At 38.5% G+C, this 21,792-nt stretch overlaps 1 protein-coding gene and 2 non-coding genes across 6 annotated transcripts; 2 read left to right on the top strand and 1 right to left on the bottom strand.

The window, feature by feature from the left end:
- Window positions 1–1,479: 1,479 nt before the first annotated feature.
- On the bottom strand, window positions 1,480–21,216 carry LOC113684570 (uncharacterized). 4 transcript variants are annotated; one of them, XM_089183244.1, is made up of 12 exons: window positions 21,010–21,216; window positions 10,686–10,723; window positions 10,207–10,342; window positions 7,433–7,639; window positions 7,081–7,219; window positions 6,657–6,780; window positions 5,977–6,025; window positions 5,819–5,845; window positions 4,895–5,047; window positions 4,485–4,530; window positions 3,787–3,858; window positions 1,480–3,161 (listed from the first exon to the last, which is right to left on the bottom strand). In XM_089183244.1, the coding sequence occupies exons 1-12, from the start codon at window positions 21,048–21,050 to the stop codon at window positions 2,025–2,027; spliced, it is 2,169 nt and encodes a 722-aa protein (XP_089039370.1). In that variant the 5' UTR covers window positions 21,051–21,216; the 3' UTR covers window positions 1,480–2,024. The 4 variants fall into 4 exon arrangements, with proteins under 4 accessions (XP_089039370.1, XP_089039372.1, XP_089039371.1 ...); XM_089183246.1 differs by lacking the exon at window positions 21,010–21,216 and adding an exon at window positions 19,427–19,553; XM_089183245.1 differs by lacking the exon at window positions 21,010–21,216 and adding an exon at window positions 15,637–15,818.
- Trnan-guu (transfer RNA asparagine (anticodon GUU)) lies at window positions 6,087–6,160 on the top strand. Its single transcript has one exon. It is a non-coding gene; the product is annotated as a tRNA-Asn (tRNA).
- On the top strand, window positions 6,844–6,917 carry Trnan-guu (transfer RNA asparagine (anticodon GUU)). The gene has a single exon. It is a non-coding gene; the product is annotated as a tRNA-Asn (tRNA).
- Window positions 21,217–21,792: the final 576 nt, after the last annotated feature.

The following is a 21,792-nucleotide window of genomic DNA, read 5'->3' as shown; positions in this document are numbered from 1 at the left end:
GTACATGCGTGACGTTTTTCGTCACGATCGACGATTGCTTTTCAAGGATTGCCAGGTGAAACGATCGTATTGATTGAAACGAGGTGGATCACCACATATTTTTAAGATGTATGTTATATATCCAAAGTTTGAACACCCAAATTATTTTTCTTTTCAGAGCTAAATCTTTGTCGGTGGCTTGATAAACAATGGCCTCCATTTGGCGCGAAAATATGCACGGATATTTGTCCTAGAGACAACTGTTCTGAGATGCAAACAGTGTTCCGCCAAGTTCGAGGAAAACTATTTGCTTCGAAGAACAGATAATGTCCAAGGACAAATATAAGAACAGATTACTTTCTCTTCAAATAGAGGCTATTGTGTTTATGTTAAAATGTTTTCGCAACGTAGGGAAATAATTTTTTACAAGCTAACTGTTTCCTACATGGGTTTATCACATTTCCGCATGTCCATTCAAATCCAATATCTAAACAATAGCTAAACGCTCTCCCAAATTGAATTAAATTTTAAACGAACGCTTTTATCGTAGCAGACGCAAGGTTTGAAAATTGGGAAATGTCACTTGGGGTATATCTGTGAATATTTCCCACTCTTAGTTGGTGCATGTTCAATCACGTGATGCGTTTAGACCAATCGTGCGCCAGCAAAAATGTTTGACGGATTGTGACGGTATATTATGAAGGATTATAGCTCGCCGCTTCATCCACCAGGCACCTTCACTTCGGTGAAGAGTTGTTAAATGCACTTTCCAAAGTGGTAGTAGTAGTACTAGAATTTTGGTTCCTGAAGTGTACTACTCCTTTAGGAGTATAGTCGGGTTCGGAGAAAGCCTTTTCCATGCAAAATGGAGGAGGAAGAAGATTTTATTTAAAACTATTTTATAAAAAAAAGTTCAGTTAGGCACATAACCACGAAACTTGTTGCATTGGTTGTTGAAAAAAGTGATATTGGGGTCGCTACTTTTAAGAAGGGTCTAGAAATGGCTTTCAAATGCCGTCGGGGCTGCCTTGTTGCCGTTTGAAGTCATCTTTTGGGCATTTGATCAGCCTGCGAATTGGCCTTCATTATATAAGCGCTTCAGTAAGAGCATGCCTTCGCCAGCGATAAAGTTTGAGGCCTTGTGCAACGTTAGTCGACGTAAGGTCGGCAAGTGGTCTGACACGATACTAATTCCTTGGAAACCTCTCGTCAGCTCGCTTTCGTCAATGCCTTAACCCTTTGATCCGTAACAGTGACTAGCATTTAATTTCTCCTAACAATTCACCCCTGATTCAAATATACAAGTCCAGAGAATAAAAGGAAATGATCACCAACTAAAGAAGTTCTTGATTGTTAAACAAATTCACCTTGTTGGCATCTTAGGAATGTGAAGGGGACAGTATGGAGAAAATGCACGCTGATGCAAGGTTGCAAAGAGTTTCACTTACAAAGTACAACGAACTGAAGCTGCGATGTTTAAGTGAAAAACCGGCTAGAACATTTTCTCGTTCTTCTACTTTATTATACTCACTTTTCTAGAAAGTCAGGTTACCCTGATGGATTTTCTTTTTCAAGGCTTGTGTTTGTCTCGGTTTGAATTTTTCCGCCTTTGGTTAATTTTCTATTAAACACAAGCGCCGGAGAGTAATTGAAAGGGAGTCCGTCCACTCAGGAAAACAGATTATATATAGTCCTTCCATACTACAATGATCCCTGGCGGCAGAAACAGACATGCATAGTGAGGTTTAAATATCGCCATAAAGAAGGAAAAACAGAGTAAACATCTTTGCAGGAATCCATTTCCGATAAGACAGTTAATGCAGATTAGCGAGACAGTAGGGCTAGTCCCTCCAGGGAGACGTTCCCCCCCTTCCCCACCAGCGGGGCCTTACTATGGAAATAAAGTTGCGTTTTTACAGTTATTCGTCGTCTTATGGACGAAGCTTGAATGTATAGGGAAAGTCATTATAATTTATACAAGTTTGTCATTAATTTTGTAATAGTTATGACTACCGTTAATTAATTCACATTGTGTATTTGCTCCATTAGCAAGGAGCTGACCCAGTCGACGCCCGTCGTACACTACACGTGACCTCTTTCGAGTTCAATTGCAACCCATTCAAATTTCCAAGCTGGACCGTGATGGCCTGGACGCTATCAGCAATTTTATCTACATTTGCAATACTTACGACAGAATTAGTTTTAAGGGAAGGAGGAGGCGTCGAGGCCCATCTTTCTTGGTCCTTTTTTTCGATATTGTTATTCAAAGCCAATTTAATTGGAGGAGGATCGGATACGTAAAGTTCGTCGTTGACGCAAATCGTCGGTAGTTCGCCAGCTTTGTTGTCGGGCGGTTCCGTAAGCCCTTCGGTTAGAATTGAATTATCCATTTCTAAAGTTATTGTTTGTGGTTTTAGACTACTTTTGTCAAATTGACCTCCAGGCGTGGTTAAAACTGACACGTCCATCGAATTTCCGGCTTTTACGCTTCCATCATTCGTGGTGAAATCTTGTTGGAACGCCTGTACTTTCGGCCGCGCGTTTAAAATAGCAGCGGATTCCAAAATAACCCTTTCATTCCTTTTCATGTCCTCTGTATTGAAAGTAAAAGAAACCGGCTTGAAGTCATTTTTAGACGAATTCCCTACGTTAATTGATATCTGCGAAATTTTCCTCTCGCGAGAAGCAGCTGCAGGCGTCGCCTTGAAGGTGGCTCCACAAAAAGTGTGTGCTCTACGTCTTGGCAAAGTTGAAATCTCCTCATTAACACTATTGTCTCTTTCTATTGTGTTTCCTTCATTCTCCTGTTCTTCCGAACAAGTCGCACTCAATTCTAAGCTTTCTATACTTTCAACAGTACCACTTTCACCGTCCTCATTGTCATTTTCGTCCGACTGCGATGCCTTTCCAGTGGCCTTGACAGCTTTTTCCTGCAAGGCTTTTATGGTTGCCATATCCAGATTAAAACAAGAGTTGCGCGTCTCCCCAACGCGACGGTTTGGGAGAGTTAGTCCTGACGGATCAATTGGCGCGGAAACTTTTCTGTCCGCTTCATTATGCTGGTCTTCCTCGCTCTCAGAAGCCGCAGATAATATGCTGGGATCCATGGAGCGTCTTCTTTTGGAGCCGAATAAGGGAGACAAAGACATGCGACGAACAGCCAAAAGCGCATTTACGGATTTCTGAAAATAGAGTTTTAGAAACAAGTTCATCATAATTACAAATTCTTCTTAGGCCCTGGCTAAACATTTCCGTCCAACACCAAGTGCTTGACTGTCCAGTCGACTCTCTTAAAATTTAAAAACATTTTTATCTAACATTTCCTTCAGGGGCAAATATTTGATTATTTAACTAAACCACGTTTTACGTGACAAAACCGATTTGAACGAGCATACAAAGAACTGCGGAGGTTCAGAGAAAGAATGTTATTTACCAGAGTTCTGCTGTTCTTCGCAGGCTTTTTTTTCGATCTTTTTATGAACCAAGAGCCTGGCTCAGGTTGTATGTTAAACTAGATTGTGATTTCTCGAATTGTTTTTATAACCTTGCTTCTTCAGTTTGAAAAAAAAGAAATTAAGAAACTACCACTTTATAAAACCTTCGAAATAAATCTTCCGTTGGGAAACCAAACGTTATCGTGCCAACAAGCAAGCAAGTGTTTGATGTCTAAAATCCACAAGTTCTGACAGAACTAAGTGATAAGGTACTTAATGTCATCAACACTCATCTGTTACTCAATTGTGAACATAGTGAGAATAGCCATGAAATAGGACCCGCTCTAATTGAAATTTTAGACATTAAACCTACCTTCCATCTTCTCTTTGCCATGAACGCCTTGTGGTTTTGTGTGTTTATCTTTGTTCCTGTGTCATGGGTATCCTGAAATAACGTGAAAACATGAAAGAATAAGAATCGTTGATGATTCCGAAGCTTAACATAGATAGAGTGATTTCCGATTGAGTGTCGTAAGACAGAGATCAAAGTAATCAAAACAGCCAATCAGAACACAGGTTTACTTCACGAAGAGCAAATGAGAGCTCGAGCTGCCTTTGGCGCTGGGAAGAAGAGGATAACCAAGTCGCGCTTGAGGCCAGTTTTGAATCTGATTGGTCGAAAGGATCGTGATAATTTTTTTCGCCAATCTTAGAGCACAGCTAAGTAAAACTAGTGCAATCTTAGATGACTTTGACACTCAATTTAAAATTTCTCTGAACACCTGTGATATGCTATGGTGAGAAACTCTTGTCTCGCTACGTGACCTTGCCCATATCCAAACGAAAATGAAAACTTTCTCTCCCGAAAGGTATCTCTTTTTAAATCCTTTCACTCCTAATATATCTTTACTAATTCTCCTTGATTTCTGCCATAAAATTCTTATCATGTTAGCTCAGAGAATTTGGTATTGGATCAAGTAATAATCTCTCAGTCTTTTTATATTCTCATCACTTATCTGTTTTATATCGTATCGATATAGTAAGGACAGGTTCTCTCTTGGTTACTCATACCTTTATCCACGGGTGCTGGAAACATTCTTCTATTGTTAACCTCTCGCTGGAAATTATTTCAAGATTTCACATAACATGAAAGAAATTGATGTCTGTAAATAAACTATTTATTGGGTTAAAATTCGCTGAATAACTTTCCTCGCCTTACTACGTCTGAGTCTTGAGCTCATGTTCTCAAAACTTTTCCTCGTGATGAAAAAATGGTGAATTTTATAACACTGGGTTTGTTTATTTCTTAACCAACTGCAGGTCTGTTATAATTCATGTTACCCAAATACAACGATTTTGCGGGATCAAACCAAGCACCCATCAACAGGTGTACTGATAACAACAAAGCCTTCGCTCGAGCTTACCCGCTCGTCGAGTCAAACATTATAAAAAAAACAACTGAGATTGAAGTTAATGATTACCTTGGTTCCTTAACAAGGAGACCCTCAATAAATTCCATTGCATCGTGGGACAAATCATCAAAACATTCGTCATCAAAATCCCAATCAGCCTTAGCTACTTTCACAAGAGTCTGATGGTCGTCGTCTCCAGAAAATGGCATCAAGCCACTTAATCTGAAGGAAAAAGCCAAAGAATGACATCAGAGTTTGTTCAAAAGTATGTTGTCCCTGGCCATGTGATGACGATCTTTCGTCGTCATCATCTACCTGAATACAATGCACAGTCTTCCCCTCTAATTGATTCGCACTATCTTGAAAATTAGCTGAGAGAAACCAAAGTAATCATGATGGCCAATCAAAGGAAAGGAAAACATCTCAAGGAATCAACGAGAACTCAAAGTGGAGAGCAATTACTAATGACTGAGTGGGAAAACGCGAGTGATCAAGTCGCGATTGGTTTCTGATTTTATATCTGATTTGTTCTGGACCAATCAAAGATCGAAGCAAAGCAAAACCAATGCAATTCAGGATTATTCTGACACTGAACTGCGAATCGCGTGACATTCGACGAGAGAGAAGCTTGAGAGATAATGATTTAATTGTTTAAGTATCTACTGGTCTTTAAAAACTTATCAACCAGACAGATTCATTTTTTTAGAGTCATTTTACTCAAAATCGCCCACAATTATTCTAACAACTCTACTTGATATCTATCACGGAATAGGTAGCGGGTAAAGGGCCAATCATATTGCAGCATTTGTGCTAGAATGAAAGCAGATTTATACTTAAGCGAGATATGACGTAATCCTCGACCAATCTGAGTGCGCGAATCTTGTCTATTCTCATCCCCTGTATGTATGTGCTGATAATTTAGGGAGAATTTACATATGAAACACTTCTAGGAATTAGTTAAAAAGAATGAGGTTCGCACTGTTGTATACTTACAGGACATAAGTCACAACACCCAGACTCCTGAAAAAAACAATGAAAAGGAATAAAAAATCCTAGTTTCACGGATATGAAATATTAAGACATTAGCAAAGAGCAACAAATTATCTACCAGTTTTTCCAATTTCAAAGGTCTAAACAACTGAAAATCTCACCACAAATCACTAGCAGTTGACACTGGCTTCATCCTTATTACTTCTGGAGCTAGGAAGAAAAACAAACAGAAAATCTTTTCGAACTTTTGAAATATCTCATTTCTAATTCCGTCTCCGTGGCGCAATCGGTTAGCGCGTTCGACTGTTAATCGAAAGGTTGGTGGTTCAAGCCCACCCGGGGACGAATTTGCAGCTTTTGTGATTCACTTTTATTATGATCTGACAAGAGATGGATACCCGCTGTTTAAACAAAGGTCTACTTTGGTTCGTAGTTTTTTCTTTACAAGTAGGTTTTTGAAGGTAACTAATTGTATTTTTTTTCAGTTAAAGGTTTTGTAAAAGGAGTATGTCTATGGACTTTGCTAAACAACGGCCGAACTTTGTTCGTATAGCCGATCGAAAGTCTTAACTCTTCTTTTTTGCAATATGAAATCGTAATAACTTATTTTCAATAATTATTGTTCCTAAACTCTCATTAATTTGTCTAGTAATATAGTAATAAGGCCCTGCAGAAAGTTGGGAAATTACTTTGTTCCTGCACGTTATAGGGAAGTGCATAGCAAGTGCATAGACATTCGCTGCGTATATTTAATTTTTTACTGAATGGTTTTACAGAGAAATCATCGGCAAGGATTTCACGAGCTGATTTTATTTGGAGTTTTTTTCAAAACGAATCTTACCTACAAAGTCCGGAGTACCAAAGGAGGATTTAACTTCTTCTTCGGAATCCAGACTCCTGGCGAGTCCGAAGTCAACCAGCTTGATGTCATTTGAATGCATACTCACACACAGAATATTCTCTGGCTAATGAAAGGGAAGGAACGATAGTAAACATGATTAGAATGGCAAACAGTTTGCCTTGAAGCAGTCTCCGTGGCGCAATCGGTCAGCGCGTTCGGCTGTTAACCGAAAGGTTGGTGGTTCAAACCCACCCGGGGACGTTTCTTCTTCTCCATGCAGGAAAATGTCACGATAAATGAGGCCAGAAGTAGATTAATTCCTGTAGACATCCTTTTTGTATATATGACCCCAACCCTAAGCAATAGAGAAAATTCTTATGAGTTTTCGATGGATTGAAAAGAACAATAAGGTCCAGCTCATCACCTTTAGATCCAGATGAACAACATGCCTTTCATGCATGAACTGTAAAGCTTCAAGGATTTGTTTGACATAGTCCACGGCATCTTCCTCCATCAGATACTCTTCAGCAACGATTCGCTCAAACAATTCACCTCCTTCCACGCTACAACAAATTTACAAAGATGAAGATAGAGTCGTCAAAGACTTCCTACAAATTTCCTACAAGCCCTACCGAGAAATGACTCGGCGGCTAAGTCTTAGACAAACCTGCAGAAATGCATCGGGTAAATTGTAGCCTCGAGGCTTTCTATTTGCATAGAGAAGCTGACCAAGCGTCTTAGAGAGTATTACAAGAAGGATTTAAATCTAAACTCACAGCTCAAGGACCATCACGATTTCAAATGGAGTCTGGTAAGCATCTACAAGTTCAACAAGTTTGTTATGTGTTCCAAGGGCTCGCATCACTTCAATCTCTCGCAACACGGTCTTCCTGACGGTGCTATTCGCTGTCTTGATTATTTTAGCCGCATAATTGTTTCTTTTGGTCTTATGAGTACACCTCTTCACTGTTCCATAGGCACCTCTAAAAAGGAAAAAAAGAAAAACATCATAGGTCGTGAGTAGGAATGTAAACTGCGCCTTGCTTTTCGGCGAAGTCCGTAATACGAGTCCAAAAAATAAACAGTGAAAAAAAAAATGATATTAACGCGCCACGCGGAACGGTAATTAAACTCGAGTATTGGCATTCTGTTGACAGATTTTCTGGCCTTGAACAAATCATGTTTTGCTTTAAAAGTGCGAGGCAAAAGTCAAACCCTCTGGCTTAGTCTGTTGATTCTATTTTTCGTCCGCCTCACTCCCAGAGTTCCCTGCAGAGCACTGACATTAATTTTCTTTTTCACTAATATTTTTTAACCGCCCGCGATGGACTTCGCCGAAGAGGAGAGATTTCTAGGAGTCTGGTACGAGTGGCTAGACGTAAGCTACTATGTACCGACCTTAAAAAATGATTAGTTTTCACTCTCAGGTTGTTTAGCATAACCACTGAAAGAAACTAAATTCTGTGCATTCAATGATTGGCCGTGGCCTATAATCTATCTGATTTAATACAGACGAACGGCTGACGTCAAAGAAATATTGTTATCTTCGTGCTTTCCGACCAGCAGTTATAAAAGGAGTTTACGAGATGATCTCATAAAGGCCGCAAAAATCTTGATTGAAAAAAAATCGTACAGGAGTTGTTCAAGAAAAGTGTCTCCCGCAGCTGAACATACCAGAGAAAATTGTTCGAGTCGAGCTCATCTAAGGAAAGTAAGATCATCAGAGTCGCCTGCGGCTTCTGCGCTACTTTTTCTTTTCCTATCATAATTAGGCATCAGCTCAGATCTATAACTGATTATATGATAAGCTAAATTATACCTGCATTTTGATTGGTTCTTTCTTATGATCTATTGGAGGACAGACGCATAGATGACTTCACCAGTAGCAACATTTTTTTTTGTTTTTTGTCATTTAAAACGAATAGATTCCATGTTGCCGTGGATCTGAACAGTAATAGATCACAGAGGCCGTCAAAATGTGGCTAACACATCAGAGACACACTCGGCTGCACCTCGTGGGCCACTATTTTGCTCCTACCACATATTGACGTCATCTGTGGTCTATTACAGAACAAACGCACCGCAACATGGAATCTTTTATTTTATTAAATCCTGTTGGAATAAACTGGGACCATTGCCAGACGCAAGATTGGCAAACCCTCTTCTGAATTCAATACAGAGGATACGTATTTGAAATGGTAAGAGGTTAATAAACTTTACTAAAATTTACGCATTTTTGGTAAGCCTTCGATCAGCAAAACAGTTTACTTATCCCTGAGTTGGATATTTTATCTTATTTAAACAACAGTGGATTAGAAATCCGTTAGGTTTCTAAGGGTGATATTTCCTTCTTAAGCTTTTTTAGTGTTTCAGTATCTTGAAAGCTATTAGCAACCATCCAGGGTCGGTTATTTGCACGAAGTTTAGCTGAGGCTTCCTTAAAAGCGAAACCGTACTTTCAAGCCTTGGGTTTCACTATAACACTGGTCTTCTTACAAATATTGTCAAGTGAGTTCGTATAACGCTGAAAAAGAAATTTTCTTAGTTCTTAAAACGCATTCCTAAGTCACATCAAAGTTAATCCCGCAGCGAGAAAAATCCCCTCCAAACGAGCTATTTTCGGGGAATTCAGTCTCCTGTCAACGACCGCTCCTTCAAAAAAAATAGGATGTTTTCGGGGGTTTCAAAACCCCTTTTCCGTAAGCGAATGCCGATGGTTTAATCGGCGGCTTAATTGATGGTTTAATTGGAAAAGGGCCGCATGACGAAACCCAATTGTGAGAGCCTGCCCATAAGCTAAACATAAGGCGGTCTGAGGTCTTGTCGGCGACGATACACTGCCGGTAACTGCGGCTTTTATTGAAAACCCCCTGGTTTTTTTGTTGCAAATGGTTCCGTCCTGATTTCAGTGCAGCGCTCCCTCTACGCACAACCGGCGTCTTTCTCTTTCTTCTTCTCCCTCTCGGCAACATCCGTTACACGAGCTAACAGACATCGCCAAAAATAAAAACCGGCGCCGCGTGAATTATGGGAAGCGAATACTGTGCACGCGAAATTGGGACATCTTTTCATTTATCCCTTATCACTCGCGCAACAGATTACTGTGGGTAACATCAACTCCTCGTCGTCGATACAAAATTCGAGACAGATTCCTAGAAAAATCTTTTGACTGATTGTGACATATCTCCAACATATCGGCTCATAGAGAATTTTTTTCGTCATTGGACATAAAGCCGCCAATATAAAAACCGGGAAGTCATTACTTATTAGGGACGGTAAACTAACTGAGGTACTGCCATGACGCTATAAACATCCCGCGCAAAGGCGAATTTTTCCCCGGCACAGGGGAATACTCATTTCTGCCTCATGAAACACGAAACTCAAAGAGGGCTAATATCTTCCTTTTTCAATCAAGAATCATTTTTCGATACCACGGCTTGCAAGCCATCGCAGAGGAATTGTTTAATAACATCAAATTACAGTAAGAAGCCTTTGGCAGAGATTCATCGTTTCGTCATGTTACAATTAAAACCAAATGGCGCGCACTTACTTGCCGATTTCTTTCTCCAAATCGTAAAACTCATCCACTGCACCATATTTGACGAATTCCTCTTCCTCGTCCTCTTCGTCTTCCTGTTTGGGTTTTTCTTCTGCTGTTTTCATGTTTATGGCATTCATATCTGCAACTGTACATGAAATGCGATAAAAAGGCTTAGAAACGCTTGAGGTATGGCAAGTAAAGACATACTCTTTACGAAAGGTATTGCTTTCAGAACCAAGGGTGGTCACTCCCGGAGATTTCAACGCCATATTTCCATTCAGTATCTTTCGCACAAGAACTGAAATGTAAGTCTAACTTGTAATTAAGAGGAATTTATTTCACCGGAAGCATTTCGTGTGCCAGCCACGATTCGACCCTTGTACCCCAGTCAGGGATTATCGTGAAGCATCAGACCTTATCTTGATAAGCATATTTTGCCGTAGTAATCATAAAGATGAGAAGTACATGTGCCTAATTGTTATTTATACCTGTTCTGTTTTTTCGTTTCCTCTCCATCTTGTACACGCTATGTCACAAAAAAGAAATGAAAAGCGAAAATTAGTAAAGTCTTAGGGCAATTAGTTCACAATGAACTCCAATTGATTTCTTGATAAACCATCCGTCTAATTTCTCATTATTTGGGCTTATATAATCTTTCAAATCAGTGCCCGTTTTTCATCACTCGACACAGTTTATGGCCAAACCTGTTCACCCATGTTTTTACTCACGTTTCAACTTCCTAATGAATCAGATCCAAAAACTAGAATGAACGGTAAGTGACCTCTCCCCTACGCATTTATTACACTACTACGCACTACATCAGGGAAGCAGTCTTTGTCATGATGAACCAGAGTACTTTTTAACCTACGATAACAACATCAAGTCGCCTATTTCAACTGAATGAAAATATATTATACTTATAATACTCCACGAAAGCATATCTCACGCCAATAACAAGATCAGAACAACTCCACTGTCTTGACCCGCCCTCTTTTACGCTGCTTAACTTCATGAACTTTTACAAAAATACACTTAATTGAAAATGCAGATCGCGTGCGAAGATTCGAGTGTCCGAAAGTATGCGGTCTGTAAAATGAGTGGAATTTCAAGTGCAATGCACCTATGAACCACAAAAAGAAGGGGCTAATCTAATCACGATATCTTTTGTCAACAGGTCGACAGTTTTGTTTCTTATTTTGTTTCGAAACTAGAAAAGAAAAGCTAAGTTCGTTTGGTTACCTTCGTTTCAAATATTAATCAGCGAGATGCCATTTCTCAATAGAGCTGACAGAATCGATTAGGACTCTTGATATAAAGGGTCTTCGCGATAGGCTTTTACTAAGCCGTACAATTCAACGATAAAAATAGACGATAAATTCATTGCGTCAATTTTAAGAACTATAATCTCGAAAAATGCTAAATGTTGCGCCGCCAAAGCCTCTGAGCAAGAACACACCCGGTCGTGAGGCATTCGAACATGTAAAATGTCTCGAATTTTTACGGCACTAACAGGCACACAAACAAGAACTGAAACATCTCGTTAGCCCGACAGATAACAAAATCATAATTACGTGGAATACATTAGTTATCTAAGCAGATATACGAACAATCTGAACCCTTTAGAATACAAATGTCACTTTCAAGATCTGCGATAGCGGTTGTAGTTGGCCCAAACTGCGTATAGCTCAATATTTTATTGGTAATTCAAATCGCGACTGAATCCTTCACCCTTTTCCTCATTATGATGACAATCCAAACCATGCAAGGCCGTCTAATACAGTATGTTTGCCTAGATCATATGACATTTTGATAGAACTCGATTTGTTCCACAAAAACGTAGATCCTATTAAGGGTTCCGTGACCATCCGTGATCACAATAATGGGGAACAGGAATGTCGCAGTGGCGAGAGCGTCAGCCTTCCGCTTGTGTGACGTATAAATGGGTATTCAACAATGCTTCTCGTTCATTCTATAAAGACTTTAATCCTGGCTCTCTGTGCCCCTCGTTACGCGAACCAACTCAAATTATTACTCACTTTATTAAAAGGTGCGTTCCCACAATACAGCAAATTGGACAGACCACAAAAACTTCCCAGATCTTTTTCAAGAGAACTTTTTAAATGTAAGGGACTACAGAACACAATTCAGTTCCAACTTTACACCATTTTATGCCGCAACTCTAACGAACAGATTCTTGTACTAGACGTCCGTGTGCACTGCAGCAAAGAGCACTTTTTCCTAAGAGTCTAAACCCTTCATTTTATAATGATCAGTTTACTTAAATAATAGGCTACTTTGAATATCTCTTAAATTTTTTCTCAAGGTGCTTAACAAGCCAGTTTGAGACAAATGATACATTTTTAGCAATCTGAACGGATAAAAATGGATTAATTCCGTTAAAATGTTTTGAAAAAAATCCATTTATCAAAGACCTAGACATGCCCTTTTAATGTCATTAGAAAGTTGATAAGGCTTTAAGTGATAAGCAACTAATGTGCCGTAAACCATTGACGTTATTCACGCGCTATGGACAAAAATAGTGACTGGTGCTCTGTCTCAAATATCCCGAGGCTGAAATCGTGCCTCTTACGACTGTGGCGGATCTTAGAATAGACGGAATGGCAGATGGAGATCCTAATCACCTTCAAGGTTAAGAAATTAAGAGAACTTTCTATAATTGACGCAGAGAATACAAATATCGCTTCAGCTGTTTGTTTCAGTGGACTGCCTTGCAACACTTCTTTTCTCATTTTTCACCTTCAGCGGAAATTTCCCGGCAATACTTGACATATGTAGATGATTACGGTGGGTGTTGGAAACGTTTCGATCAAGTTGGCATATTTTTTTTCCAGGGCAATAAATCTTCCATTTGGATTTTGATCTCCCAAAGAAAATAAAAAAAATTTTCGAGAGGACTTCGGAGATTGATACAAAAGAGCTAACACCTGAATTTTCATTTTGTCAAAAGTGAACAGCTCATGTTAATTTTGCTTGTTCGTTCTTTAACGAAAGAAAACAACAATCATTGAGATAATCCTCTTCAAATCCTGATGAAAAAAGCAAGATGTTTTGACTCAAAACAGCATTTTCTGAAACTCTCAGGTTGAAACAGTAATAAATAATCAGAAATGTGTTATAAAATCATATTTAGCTATATTAGGGAATGCAGAAAAGACTTAAGGAGATCTTAGAGGCCAAATTTGCAAATCAGAGCCTTAATCTTTCACTAAAATTTCCATTAAACTCGTAGTACTTAAATGATAACTGCAACATGGGTGGCCTGTAAGTCAGTGGAAATAGTTTGGGTCTCTTAGCGGAAATCAGGTGTTGTGCTTTTCGGCAGCAAACATGTAGACACGTTATAGTCAATAGATAGTTTAGGAAAACCACGACGGCAACGGCAACGGCAACGGCAACGGCAACGGCAACGGCAATAAACAAAGAGCTTAATGAGCAGAACAAGGGCTGTGCACGTGTGTTATAAATCTTTGTAAATTTCTTTGCGCTTTCTGCAAAACAACAACGTGCAATGACCAAACTTTGCGTTGTCTGGAGAACGTGAACGACGACGGCTAGTTTTTTAAATTTCTATTTCTAATTTAGCGCTGAGTTTCATGTTCAGTTTCGAGATATTTTGAACAGTGAAAAACAAACTAAATGACTTAAGAGTATCGCGAGATTCGTAGGTAAAATATAAGTTCATTTTCTAAACCGACGTTTTCCACGGCGTCGCAATCATCGTTTCATAAACTCCTTGATAACGCTTTACTGCATGGTCTCTCCGTGAATGAATTCCTGTCAAAGGCATTTAGTAAATCATTACGTACGCTTTTAAAGTTGTAATAAACATTTGCAGAATCGTAAATCATTATAAAACGGTATTATTTTTTTTAATACTTTGATGGTACGAGGTGGTAATCAAATGGTGGTAGGAATTTTCGGTGCCTTTTAGGCGAGAAGCAAAAGCATGTAACTTGCAAGAAGTGTTTTTTTTAGTGATTCCTCTTGTCACTGATAAACATATTAGCTGAATAACAGACAAAGGGGTGAAGAAGAACAGAAATAAGTACTTATGTCATAGCAGGAAAAACCGTTAGTGAAGTTTGCCAATTGCGGTTAAACCTTATATTTTATATCAATTGAAGTCTCAGTAGAGCGTATTATTTATCGCAAATGTTCTGTGAAAGATTAGCTTATCTGTGACGAAGAAAAGGAGGAATTTTTCTGTTTGATCAAAACGAAGCGCAAGAACAAAGAAAAATGATAGATTTCAAAGGTATCTGTTCCATTCTCAAATTTTCCTCCTCTGTCATTGACTAATTCTGAACCCAAAATAGAAACGTTTACAGAATTCTTTCATGATCCCATTAATGAATATTATCATAAGATAAAATAACGAGGTTATTTGCCAACCACAAAGTCAGGATGACATTATCCCGGCATGACATCGCCTTAAAACTGACTTTATGAGAGTTTTATGGCCCGAAACGAATCGTTATTACATAAACAAAAGTAATTAGTTTGTAAAGTTGCACTATTAATTGAAAGAAGTTTTGAAAAAGTTTGCTGAATTAAAGGCAACTTTACCTTCATCGCTTTGGCGCAATGAACTTCTTATCATTCAACGCAATGTCTCGCTTGAAAAAGTTATCTTCGAGCGCCAAATCTTGATTCATTATTTATCATTTGCGATTTGCAAGGCATCGCGATAAACATTGATGTCAACTAGCGAAGTGCAGTTATGCAAAATAAGTAAGCTACAACAGCGCGATAAATACTTATTGTGTGAATTCAACTGGCCTCTTACAAAACTTTAACAAATGTAATTATAAGCGCATTATGTAAAGTAATTGAATTTCTGTATTAGCTGACTAGTACTGGAAAAGAGAATACTTGGGGCTGGAAAACCGATAAGTAGAATGCATAAATATATGAAAGAAACTCTGAGTAGATTTGTATTTATAATTTCCACTGTTCACAAGACTTTACTTTCAAATTCGAAGTAGTTCCGTGGTAAATGATTTTGAGGCAAATGGAATTGTCTTCTCTCGAGCAATTATGATTTTATTGTCCGGAAACTTCGATGATTTTGTACTAAACAACGGAATGCCACGATAGAAACACAGTTTACTCTAGCTGAAGTATGCAAATAAAAACATTCCCTTCCGAGAATACAGGGAAGAAAACGTTTTAAAATGGTCGTTTTAGCGAGAGTTTCTGGAGCGACCTTGAAACAGCAATTTTTCCCGACAAGCGGCGTTTTTTTATGACTCGTAACACATGACAGTTCTTTGGAAATAGCCTTAATGGAGTTTACCTAGAGCCTTTTGCCCTTATTTCGGTTTAGTTCCGAAGGAATGCATAACATATGCAAACACTGGCGAACATCTAAAAAAAACCCTCTGTTCCACACACAGATCCCGCGCGCGAGTAACGTACCTTCGCTGATTCACGCTTGTGTAACGAAATCTCTCTCCTAAACTTCACTTGACAAGAAGTCTGAATTTATCTCTATAGGTTCCTTCGACCGTGCACGCGGTTAATCAGCTTCCTCAGCCTCACCAAGGGATTTTCCTTCCTCAAAATTTGCGGCCCCCGTAATTAAGGCGCTTGTGCAGTGCGCATGGTTTTCTTATGTTCATTACAGTTGACGTCATCTCAGGCGTGTATATTTCTTTGCCATGCATTAGCTGTGTCAACAGGGAGACTACGCACACACAAAAGAAACTCAAGACAGAAAGAGAATTGCTTCGTGCTTGTGACAAGCTGACATGTTTTGAAAACAGCCAGGTTGATTTTGCTCACGAAACCTGTGCAAGGGCGTTTAAACAAACATTCTTTGGCCTAACAACAAACGATTTGCGCTTTATTGCTGCCAAAAATAGACTTCATGCTCTTTGCACCTGGGTGTTACAGCTATCAACCAAAGCAATGGTGTAGCTTTACCAAACAGCTGCTGAACTAAGCTGCGCATATTATTTTCAACGAAGGCCATGGAAACGGGACTAATTAACGACCCGTCTTTGAGAAAAAAGACAGCATTTATCCTTCATTAGAATTTTAATAGCTTTGCGTTCCGTGTACTAACATGTCATAAGGACTCATAAATTGATGAACTAAAAGAGTCAACAAATACGATAATTGTTTTGTGTTCTCAGGAAAAACACTTTACACTCACAGTGCCCCTCTCCACACATGGCCAGGAGTATAAATGGGTAGTAGCGAATTGTCAAGGAACCGTGATGAACTGCTCGGGGAGGGGGTAAATTTGGATTGACTGGCATCACATCCAGGGGGGAGTGGGGTAGCAACACTCTTAGCTTCTTCCTTTGGCTATAAACCATTCAAAGGAGTTTGGAGACCCAGCCCTTTCAACTCAACAAATGAGAACTTAATTGACGCTGAATTTAGCGCTTCAAACGCTTCGCCTACTTCCATATCCTTCATATCATTTAAGCACACTTATGGTTGGGAACGTAGAAACGTTAACAGTTGTACTAGCATCTGAGATCGACGAATGCAACGAAATATGAACAGATGAAGGTGTTTGAAACGATTTACGGTCATGTCATCCAGCAGTCATTTAGCCCGAAAAAAAAAACCTACGTCGCTCAATTTTTTAACCACTTGTAAACACACCAAAATGGCATGTTTTTAGAAAGTGCTGAAGGTACCGATCGCGATCGAAACACCCCTTTTGGCGTGTTTTCTTACGTCCCATAATATCTGATCGTGTTAGACCCGATAACTCACACGTCTCGAGCGTTACTCCAAAGCTATCGATATCAAAAATTAGGATCTCACGTTATTCACCCCTGCCGACCAATTTCACATGCTTGGCGAGAGACCTTGAGCTGTTCAGCCTTGAATGACGAAGTTGCTCTCAGTAAATAGTGCAAACAAAGCTCGAAACAATCTGAGAAAAGATAGGGTTATGTTCGAATGATTCCCCATTCCCAAAATCCCACGGGGGAGGATTGGAAAGGACGTTGTGTCGGAACTCGAAATTATGAGTTCTGCTTTAAAGTTAGTTATCCGGGTGGTAGATCTAGCCCCCGTGTTGTGTTTCCTGTTTTATGTCCAGCTGCCTAACTTTCAACCTCTATAGCTTTATCAGATTGATAAAAGATATTTAGTATCTTTGCGATGAACAACAGGAACAACGTACTTCCTGTTTGGGTTTTGCTTGTGGTGTTCTTGTTTGGGTTGAAACAAACAGTTGAACTGTTGAGCATTTAGTTGAATAAAGAACGAAATCCAGAGCAAGAGTCTCAGTTCCTCTTGCTTAGGCGAGCGTTTTAGAGCCGACTCCCCCAAAAGTTGGTTGTAATAGTTAGTTCAAGGTCAATTCATTCAGTTACTTCAGCGACTCATGTTTTGTATTAAAAAAAAAAAAAAACACTTGGAAGTGGGGAAGTTTCTTTCCTAATTTGAACTTAGAAATAATCGTTACGGCTAATGAAATAACCTAAGTTCCTGACGATGACCCGGGGGTTTCTCGTAAAACAAGGACTGAAATTTATTAACAAGTGTCCAAAACATTTCAAAGTTTTTGGAATGGGTTTCTAGATCTGCGCTGCTGACAGTTTTGATAAGGCGAAAAATCTTAAATAATAGTTGGTCTCCTATAAAATACACCAGATGTTCCAAAAATGTGCCTTGGGGGTAGAAACCTCAGTTTTGTATACAATTTAATTGATCGGAATTACTTCCCGTTCACAAAGACTTGCCGAAACAAATGGTTTATTTTAAGAAGAACAAAACATCCTTTAGATAATCGATTTACAACGTCAAATGAACAATGTTCCTCTTGAGGAAAGCAGTTATGTCAGTCAGCGAGTGATTTTTATGTAATTAGCAAATGAAAGGCTAATTTAATGGTAGAGTGTTTTTACTTTGATTTGCCGCGTTTTTAAAAACTGTTAGTGGAGTTAAAATTTACCAATAGACATTTTTCCAGATAATTTTCTTCAAGAAACAAATATGTAATCGTGGTTGATTAAATTCGTTCTAGAAGCTAAATTTCTTCACGCGGTTGATTTATTTTGCTGAAGCGTCGCTGACTAACCTTGGGCATTATTCGTAACTTAGCAATTATTTATGTTTTGTTGCATTTTTCAGCGAAAACTGAACTGACCACGAGAGGCCCATGGTTCACTCTGGGTTATATCATATCATTCTATCAATTCCAAAACATTTGCATTATCTGTTTTATCCTTTACAGAGGTCGATTACAATAAGTTTATTCTTGCTTTGACGAAAAAAAACTCTCTGGTCAATACTAACAGCGGGAAAGCAGAAATTTTAATTTTTGACATTCGTTACTTTTGTTTGAGAATAGACCCCTAGGATGTAAGAAAAAAGGCCCAGGATTAAAGAAAATTACCTAAACAATGGAGTCCATTTCTGTAGGTTCAGGAAAACAATAAACAGCGCAAGCTGAGGCGGTAGCAAATAGTGCAAAGCAACATACGCGAACTAGGATCGCGTTCAAACGTTTGTATTTCGAAGAAATTTATCACAGCATTGGTCATTCAACATAAATGAAAAGTGATAAAATTTCTGGAGTATCTAGTTTTGCTTTCAAGCCGTAGTTTAATATTAATTAGATTTTTCAAAACCGAGACGTAGAGAAAACGAATCGCTCTTCATGATGATAATTTCACTAACAACATACATCGCAAAACAGAAATCAAGATCATTCGAAATATTTCGCTCTGAATTTTTGTTATCTTACCAATCAAAAGAGGAGCTAATTTGATTAACAATGTTTTACCTGTACTATATCTGCGACGGTTCAAAGGCCTATAAGACAACACTTTTACCAAAATACTGCATTCTTTCAAATTAAAAAAACCCTTTGAGTACAAATTCCTGCTCGAGGGTAAAAACAAGCGAGTGACCGCTTTAGAGTAAAAACAACTTTAGTGGGAAAACGTAAATGGTTATTGTTGGACCAGGTCGTAATTTTACAGGGACCATCGATATTGGTTGTGTCGACAACAAGGTATATTTTCATGGAACTTGGACCAGAAAAATGGATGTAGAAAAAATTATATCGACTTCGAATCTCAGATAAACAGATAACTGGACGTGTGTTTTACCTGCACAAACAACTAGATGTTTTGATCTGAATATCTCATTAATTTTACGAAGAAAATGTTCCTCTGCGTTTACACGTTATCAAAAATATTACAGATTTCATCAGGACTACACTGTATGTACTCACGTTCAATTTTCGATTTGTTTTCTTGAAAACCATCGAATATGCGTCTTCTCTCCCTGTAAAAACATGGTCTCTAGAATAATTTTTACTTGCGCCTAATGGCACTGTTCTTAACGAAGTTTTGTTCATTGTACTGATCTTGTCTTTCATATGCTAATTACCTTCTCGCGAAGATTATTAAATCCCAAAGCACTCTTCAGCACCTATAAATTGTTAATTGAATTGAGTAGTTCTCTCGAGATCGTCAAAACAATTGGTTGCTGGCGAATTTTTGTAAGTGACATAGTGTTTTTTTTCTTTGGTTTGAGTGTTTAACACCAGCGTTTCGTACCTCAGTTTAATTTAATTTTCATTGCAAAGTTATTGTAAGTAAGAATGGGATATTTCGTTCACAAAAAGCTCTCATATCTCCTATAAACTTTCGCCTTATTTTTCATTGTGTCTGTTCAGACAATCGTTTCTCAGTTAGCAAACTATGTAGAATCACCTTAGACCCATATATGCCCTTTCTTAAGTTGATTGAAGTTTCTCTTTTGCTCTGTTTTTAATTATATTTTTTTCGGAGCAAGATGATGAAGTTTAGAATCTGATTTCTCATTTCCCCCAAGGAACCTACCAGGATCCAAATTCTGGTCCTTCGTTTTTATCACCAATATTCAAGTGGCCTTAATTAACAACGCATGTTATGCATTTTCTCTTGTAAATGACAGAAAGCACAAGATGTGTCAAACAAGAAGAGGAGCAATAAATCTTTTGAAAACTTGCTGAAAACTGCTTGTCACTAATTTTAAGGAAACTTGAGTACAACGAGTACAGTGTTGATACTTTTTGTTGTCAAATGTTGATTGAAACTGTTCTGTCTAAAACTTAACAGTCTTATTTAGGTTGAAAATATATGAAAAAGTATCATTCGTGCAATCAACAAAGCCAGCAACGAAATTCCACTTGTGATGAAAGAACGTGGTGGAGGGAACAACATTCGACTAAAACGGCGCGCTAGCCTCCGTGCGCTTTGAGGCTCACTCGTTCGCTGCGCTTACTCGTTCCTCTCCTGATGGTACTTAAATCGTGAGTAAAAATCGTACGCGCGTACTTTCTAATTAGTGATCTCTAATTTTTAGTTTGCTAATAACACCTTTCGTTGTCTTCTTGATGATGCGGTGGAACCGAACTGATCCACTAGACAAACTGCTCCCAAGGGTAATTGATCCTCAAACGCTTCATATTGCTTAAAATAAGTGCCGAGATTTGAAAATATACCTTCGGGCAAGCTTAGAAAATCCATCCTCGAACAATTTTTTGCATAATCGTTACTTTGCAGAGATCTGAAAACCTTTGAAACGCATCGACTTGCGTATCGTTTATGTTTTCTTTACACTAACCTGACGGAAAACATTACATACAATTACCAAATATCTGTTTTTTAAATTCGATTCATTTTGAAGACAAATACAAAACAAATATTGAAACGTTACGCAAAATCAGTTGTAAGGAACTGACCAAATTGCATTTGGGCCTTGTTTTACGAATAAAACTTAATTAGTTTCACAACTCATAAGTTAATGAATATGTAAACAACAACCAACCTGAGCGGTTTGTGATTAGAAACTTTTCGTGTTCTTTCCATTTTGAAGCAGTGGTTTCCTTATAAATCCCGAGTAATTCCAGGAAAAAACTCTTCTTCTCTTTCACGGAGATCGCAGTAGATAACTCTAAGCCTTGGTATTTGTTTAAGTCCGTTTAAACCCAGCTTAACCAGTAGCAGAAGTTTACCTTTGGATCAGTTAAGGTCCCGCTAATTATTATAATGCACAGTCGTTTTACTGTAATTAATCCAATCTACCACGTGATCTACTTGTCGCCAATAGTAAAACAGCTTTGAAAAGAACCCATTAAATTATCAACCTTATCAGTGTACCCGCTTGTTTACGACCAAAATTTGTGCTTCGGGACGAAATTGAAACCTTTATGTTGAGTTTTGCTTTCTTTTCCGATCCTTGCTGCCAAAACTAGGGTTTCGATACCGCGTCTCGACATTTTTGCCGATATGGAAATAAGTGAGTCTTAGACAACAATGCAGCAATTTTTCACCGTGACGAATGTTGTAGACATTCGGTCTGTCTCATTTATATCAACTTTGAAAAAGATAAGGACGCTGAACACTAGAAATCGAAATGGAAAATTCCCACGTGTCCAGGTTCCTGTAATTTAAATAATTAACCTGTTATTCGAATGGAAAATGTACGGCAACACAATCATAGTAGTTTACGCCTCTTTGATTTCAGAGAAAATGTACCATATGGAAAACGAGTTGAAGAGTAAAATTGCCTTCTCATTACAGAGGTCAAATTTTTAATTGAAATGTAACT

The sequence above is a fragment of the Pocillopora damicornis genome, chromosome 9 (genome assembly GCF_964200805.1).
Source record: "Pocillopora damicornis chromosome 9, jaPocDami1.2, whole genome shotgun sequence".
Lineage (NCBI taxonomy): Eukaryota > Metazoa > Cnidaria > Anthozoa > Scleractinia > Pocilloporidae > Pocillopora > Pocillopora damicornis.
The sequence above is the reverse complement of the archived record's forward strand: the minus strand, read 5'-3'. Positions and strand labels throughout refer to the sequence as shown.